Raw genomic sequence first — 6,123 nt, forward strand, 5'->3', positions numbered from 1 at the left:
ATCAAAAAGAAGATAATTTGACTCAAATCCATAACAGCTGATATCCAGAACTCCAGCTTGGCCATTCTTACATCTGCGACTGTGATTAACCAGGATGCTTTTTTCAATATCTATTTTATTATTGCATTTTTCCACATCATAAGGCTCTATTTTTATTTTTTGAGTTCATACAAACCTAGGTTAATGTTTTTCTGATCAGTTTTATTTTTTTGACTGTGGAGTTTTTAAACATTGCAATGGAGATTTCACCTAGGTAAAGCTACAAGGCCTTTATTATTATCTTATGTGTTGTACGTTTGTTTGCACATTTGTGTTTTGTGTTGTATGTCTGTGTGTGCATATGTCCATATTTCATATATGAGGAGCGCTCATGAGAAAATGGATCCAAATTATTATTTTTTTTATTCACGTGATTTAAATGGCTTAATTTAAATTAGGTAAACAGCTGTTAAGGATTGTTTTTAAAGGTGGTTAACAGATCTGCTTGTTTACTAATTTAAATCAGGTAAACAGCTGTTAAGGATTGTTTTTTAAGGAGGTTAACAGATCTGTTTGTTTACTTTCACCTTTCCTTTTCATTATATTTAATAATTCTTTTCAGGATAATGTCTTTTTAGCATCATTGCCAGAATTCCTATCTTCATCCCAATGAATATAACTCAACAAGTATGCTCAATCAAGGAGTCAACTTACTTTGGGAGGCAACGGACTTTGGGAGGAGACAGATTGATAGATTCCTCCACTTTGAACTGCTTACAGAACTTGCCTAGACTATGTAACTACGTTTAGTGCAGCTAATTGTGGTAATGCTGGCATATCTTTGCCGATAGTGTCACCAATAATGCAATTTTTCCAAAGGAACTGTCAATTGGCTTGGTGTCGTGACATTTCTGTATCCTCCTCCCTTCTGCTAGTGATGGTCTAAATTTGGGGGCCAATGGCTATATGCTGGACCGGTAGTCAGTGACGGGTATGATCCAATTGCAGTGGTATCAACCTAAGACAGGAGGCTGACGCCTAAAGGTCAGTTGCCTAAAGGTCAGTTTTCCGATGACGGGTAAGAACCATATGTTGAATTGGACAACCTACCAGGCACGGTCCTTAAACCACATTAACCTCACTCCCCCACTGGCACCAAGGCCAAATTTGGGGGCCAACAGAGGTGGGGCAAAGAACCTCACCCCCCCACTGGTGCATAGACCTATCCACAAGTATGGCTGTATGCTGGACCGGTAGTCAGTGACGGGTATGATCCAGTTGCAGTGGTATCAACCTAAGACAGGAGGCTGACGCCTAAAGGTCAGTTTTCCAATGACGGGTAAGAGCCATATGTTGAACTGGACAACCTACCAGGCACGGTCCTTAAAGCCACGTTACTTGTTGTTTAATTAATCAGAAGGGGGGAGATGCTGGGAGCCATCAGCCAAGTAGGTATGACAATCTCCTTGCCAGCTTACTCCCATGCTGTCTAGTGGAAGGACTTCTGAAAGGTGACCTTGCTCAAGGACCAGGGCGGTTTAGCATAATAGGAGATTAGGGTGTTCCCCCTTTAGAATAGGGCAGTTTAGCATAATAGGAGATTAGGGTGTTCCCCCTTTAGAATAGGGCGTATCCTGCTGCTGAGTTCCTCTTGAGTTCTTAGGGTCAGACAGTATATTTTGGGAGACAGAAGCCCAGGAGTAGTGGATTTGGGCAGAGTAGTGGATTTGGGCAGAAGTGGATTTGGGCAGAAGTGGATTTGGGCAGAGAACGTGGATTCCCCCAGAACGTGTTTGTAGACGGCCGGTGTGAGTTCGGGAATAAAGAATTGCTGTTTGAATCTACAAGCTGTGTGGAGACTCGTGATTTGTGCCCAGCCAGAGACTGCGGCAGTTCAGTGTACCTTCCCTTCTACCCCCAATCTCTCCAATTCTTCCTCTTCTCTCGGTAACTGCCTTTGTTCAAACATTCATTATTTTTTATCTAAACTTGGTTTCTTAACTTTCTTATCTCATTCTGTTCACCTGCAGTTTTTAAAATTTAACCTTTATTGTTTATTTATTTTTTAATGTGGTGCTGAGGATCAAACCCAGTGCCTCACCTGTGCTAGGCAAGGGTTCTACCACTGAGCTATAGCCCCAGCCCTCACCTGCAGTTTATTTTCACCACTTACAACAGAAAAATGATGCATTCATATAAATCCTACTAGTCTTCTGGGTAAACTCTTGGTTCAATGCCTCCCTATAGCCCATAAAATAAGGGTTAAATTATTTAGCATGACATTTATGGGCCCTGCCTTTTCATAGGTCTTGTGATCCTTTACATTTTAGATGTATTTAACCACTTGTGGTCTTCTTTTTTTTCTTTTTCTTCCCCCAAGTATTGGATCCAGGACCCAGGACTGAGTTCATGCTAAGTGTGTGTTCCACCATTTGAGTTATATCCACAGCTCTGTAATTTTCATATCTTCTTATTCCTGTGTCATGTGGGCCCTAGTCCTGCTTACCTGCATCCACACATACACATATGCGCACTCCTTCCTACACAAAGTCTTTCCCGACATCCCCAGCAAAAATTAGTTGCCCTTTTTGTGCTCCTTTAGCATCCTCTGGAAAATATGTTTGTAACAGCATCAATAAAGTCATTTGACTAGCTGCACAGTGTGGCACTTGCTTATAATTCCAGCAACTTGAACTGCTTTCACAAGTTTGAAGCCAGTCTGGGCAAGTTAGTGAAACCCTGTCTCAAAATAAAGAGAAAAGAGCCATATTATGGTATTATTCCATCTGTATGTGTAAAATCCAGAATAGGCAAATCTGTACAAAGTAGATAAGTGGTAACCAAGGACAACAGAATAGAGAGTGACTGCAGATGAGTACTGGATTTCTTTTTTCTTTTCTCTTTATTTATTAATTTTGGTACTGGGGATTGAACTAATGGGCATTCAGCTACTGAGCCACATCCCCAGCCCTTTTTATGATTTATTTTGACACAGGGTCTCACCAAATTGCTGAGACTGACCTCAAGCTTGTGATCCTCCTGCTTCTACCTCCGGAGTTATTGGGATTATAGGCATGTGCCACCAGGCCTGGCTGGATTTCTTTTTGGGGTGATGAAAGTATTCTAGAATTAAAGAGTGGTGATGATTACATAATCTTTTGACTATACTAAAAAAAAAAAAAAAAAAAAAAAAAAGGCTGGGGTTGTGGCTCAATGGTAGAGCGTTTGCCTAATATGTGTGAGGCTCTGGGTTCAATCCTCCACATATAAATAAATAATATAAAGGTCCATTAATAAATAAAAAATATTTTTTAAAAACTACTGAATTGCACACTTTAAAGGGGTGAATTTTATGTTTTGGTTTATATCTCAATAAAAATAATTACAAAGGCATAATATTCTGTTCCATGGAATTATTGAAAAGCAAGGAATTATAAAAACAGGCTAGTCATGAGCTCATTTCTAGAATGTGAATATTTATAAAATTACATGTGTGAAACTGTTATCTTTGTCTAGTTGAAAAGAAATGGGACTCTAATTGAGAAGAAATGTGACTCTGACATTTCCTGTGATATGAATAAATCTGTCAGAAGCAATGTGTAACTCCCCACCGCTACCAACAAAAAACTGTTAGTATTCTAAGACTGGAAACTAGAGTCCTAAAAATTATTTCCATAGCAACTTTATATCCTTCCTTAAAGCATCCAGTTACCCTGATGCTTCCCCTGAATTCTAACCAACCCTTATATTCATGGCAACCCACAATGAAAATCTTTCCTCTTTGGAATTTCCTTTTTTGAGCATGGTGCTGACAAGCTTCTACACTGTTGGGGAGGTGGTTATTGCCTGAGGAAAGAGTCCCAGTTCTGAGAGAGGTAAACAAGGATATCAGGGCTTATGGGTAATGGTAAGAAGAACTGGGGTGAAGTAATAGGGCAGAGTCCTTCAGCATAAACTTAGGCTAAACTTCAGGAGTTAGGTGGATTCTAGAAAAGGACAAAGGATAATGGTCTAGGATTACTACATACATTGACTGGGTTTGGGTCAATAGAGTAAGGTGACATTCTTATACCAGATAAGCACTTTTTTTCAAGAGAAGGACCACGGGAGAGGAGAGCTGGAAAATAGGACATCTCAGGTTTTGGCAGTAAGCCACAACTAGGCCTTAGCCTAGCCTCAGACCTCCTATTTGGGTAAACATTCTTAGGATCTATCCTTGAAAAGAGTTGGCACAAGCCAGAAAATATCTCCTCTTGATAAATTATAAAGAAAAGTCCAGTATTTTATAATTCCCTTCCTCATCCTCCTACTTTTCCCAGATTAGTATCCAACAGAGAGCCAGAAATGTGAGTGGCATGTTCTTATCAAAATCAGGAGGTAGATCCCAACCACAGACACCCACATACATGCTAGTTTTAACCTTTTATTAAGCCAATTGGATGGGGGTTATTATAAGGGAGTTCTCATGCCCCACCGCAGTGCCCTGTGCCCCATGGAGGAGGCTGGAGCTCAGCTGCTACTGCAGTCAGCAAGGGTAGACATCCCAGTGCAGGCCGATGGCATCAATGACAGAACCAGCTCGGCCACTGATGAATCGAAGGACGGTGTTGGGGTGCAAGGGGACAGCATTGAAACTTGTGCCTGTGTCTTTCCCAAAAGGCAAGTAGCGGCCCTTGTCTGTCACAAAGACCAGCTTCCTCAGATAGTTCTTGTATTTGCCAGACACCTGAATCACTGATTCACCAGGGTGCAAAAAGATCTCCTCCAGGTCTCCTGATTTGCCACCCACATAGTCACTCCACACCTTGCCATAGCGTACCTGGAGACTGGGGACAAGTGGAGAAGGAAGGGAGTCATTGAATAAGGTTATCACAACTCAGGACCTCTGGGCCTACATGCTGAGACCTTCAAACTGGTGACATGACATTTTTAGTCCCATGGAATGTAAACCACATGAGCTCTAGAAGATCATACAGGGAATTTCAACTCTTCATTTTGCCAACAAACAGCCTCAGAGAGAAAAGAATTTGCCCAGAATCACCCAGACTACAGTGTTAGAACTTGAATTTGGAGTCCAGGGTTCTACTATGTCCCCACCCCCCACCCCCCATTTGAAAGAAGCAAAAGAATTTTCAAGCTGTTGAAAATCACCTGGATCAGAAGGAAACACATTTTGGCTCTGCATATCATAGTTTCCCAACTCTATGAAAGAAATGTGGCTGTCTCAGGAGGGAAACAAGGCAAAGATGGAGGATGCCTGAAAGGAATATTGCACAGGAGCCCCCTCGGATGGGGGGTAGAAAACTTCCAGGCCCCTGAGAGTTCATGGTTATATGATTTGCCAAGGTCACATGTGTTGGGAGAGTTAAGGAACTGTGACAAGTCTAGAATCCCTGTCCTCTAACAAGTTTTCACCATATCATGTTTTACCTCTGACTTACTGATTGAAACAGAAGTGATCCAATGAGAACTTGCCAATTTGATAAGATCCTAGAGAGTCCCCAAACCACAGAAAATCAAAGAATCTTACCCTACAATGTAGTATCGACTGACACGGACACGGAGGGCAGTGATGGGGCCATCCAGCTGGTTGCCAGAATGGGAGAAGCGCTGTCCTCCACCACCTCCATACTCTCCATTATAGGAGGAGGACCTAGCCTGAACTGGAGAGAGGAGAGGAGTTGGAGGGAGAAATCCCCAGGGAACTCAGCTGCTCCCCACCACCCCTGTTCCTCCCACGACTCTGTGCCCACCACCCCAAGCCAGCCTGTAAAACCCTTGGCCAACAGCAGTTTAGGGGCTGCCTTCCCATGATCCCATTCCCAGGCTTGTGGCGTCACACTTACTGGCATTGGCAGAGGCTGAGGCACAAAGAAGGGCTAGGATAGCAATCGTCAACATTCTGGGGCTGGAGTGGGAAGAAAGGAAAAATGAGGCTGTATCCTTTTCCCATTGGACTTCATTTACCCAGGCATCCCTGGTCTCCAGTGTAGACTTGGATTTTTCAGAACTTCAACTCAGATCTTGCCGACTCAGTCTTGAACCTAAAGAGGACTGTTCATCTATGGTCTTGTTCCTTCCTTCCAAACAGTACCTTCTGGGTTTCCCTGGTCTGCCTATAGCCATTCCTCTTTCTCCCTTCCA

The 6,123-nt window shown here is 42.5% G+C and overlaps 1 protein-coding gene across 1 annotated transcript; it reads right to left on the bottom strand.

Annotated features, from left to right (window-relative positions):
• Nucleotides 1–4,504: 4,504 nt before the first annotated feature.
• Zg16 (zymogen granule protein 16) lies at nt 4,505–5,880 on the bottom strand. The gene is made up of 3 exons (XM_076840935.2): nt 5,826–5,880; nt 5,510–5,642; nt 4,505–4,805 (listed from the first exon to the last, which is right to left on the bottom strand). The coding sequence occupies exons 1-3, from the start codon at nt 5,878–5,880 to the stop codon at nt 4,505–4,507; spliced, it is 489 nt and encodes a 162-aa protein (XP_076697050.1).
• Between the last annotated feature and the right edge of the window lie 243 nt (nt 5,881–6,123).

Source organism: Callospermophilus lateralis, chromosome 19 (assembly GCF_048772815.1).
Source record: "Callospermophilus lateralis isolate mCalLat2 chromosome 19, mCalLat2.hap1, whole genome shotgun sequence".
Classification (NCBI taxonomy): Eukaryota; Metazoa; Chordata; class Mammalia; order Rodentia; family Sciuridae; genus Callospermophilus; species Callospermophilus lateralis.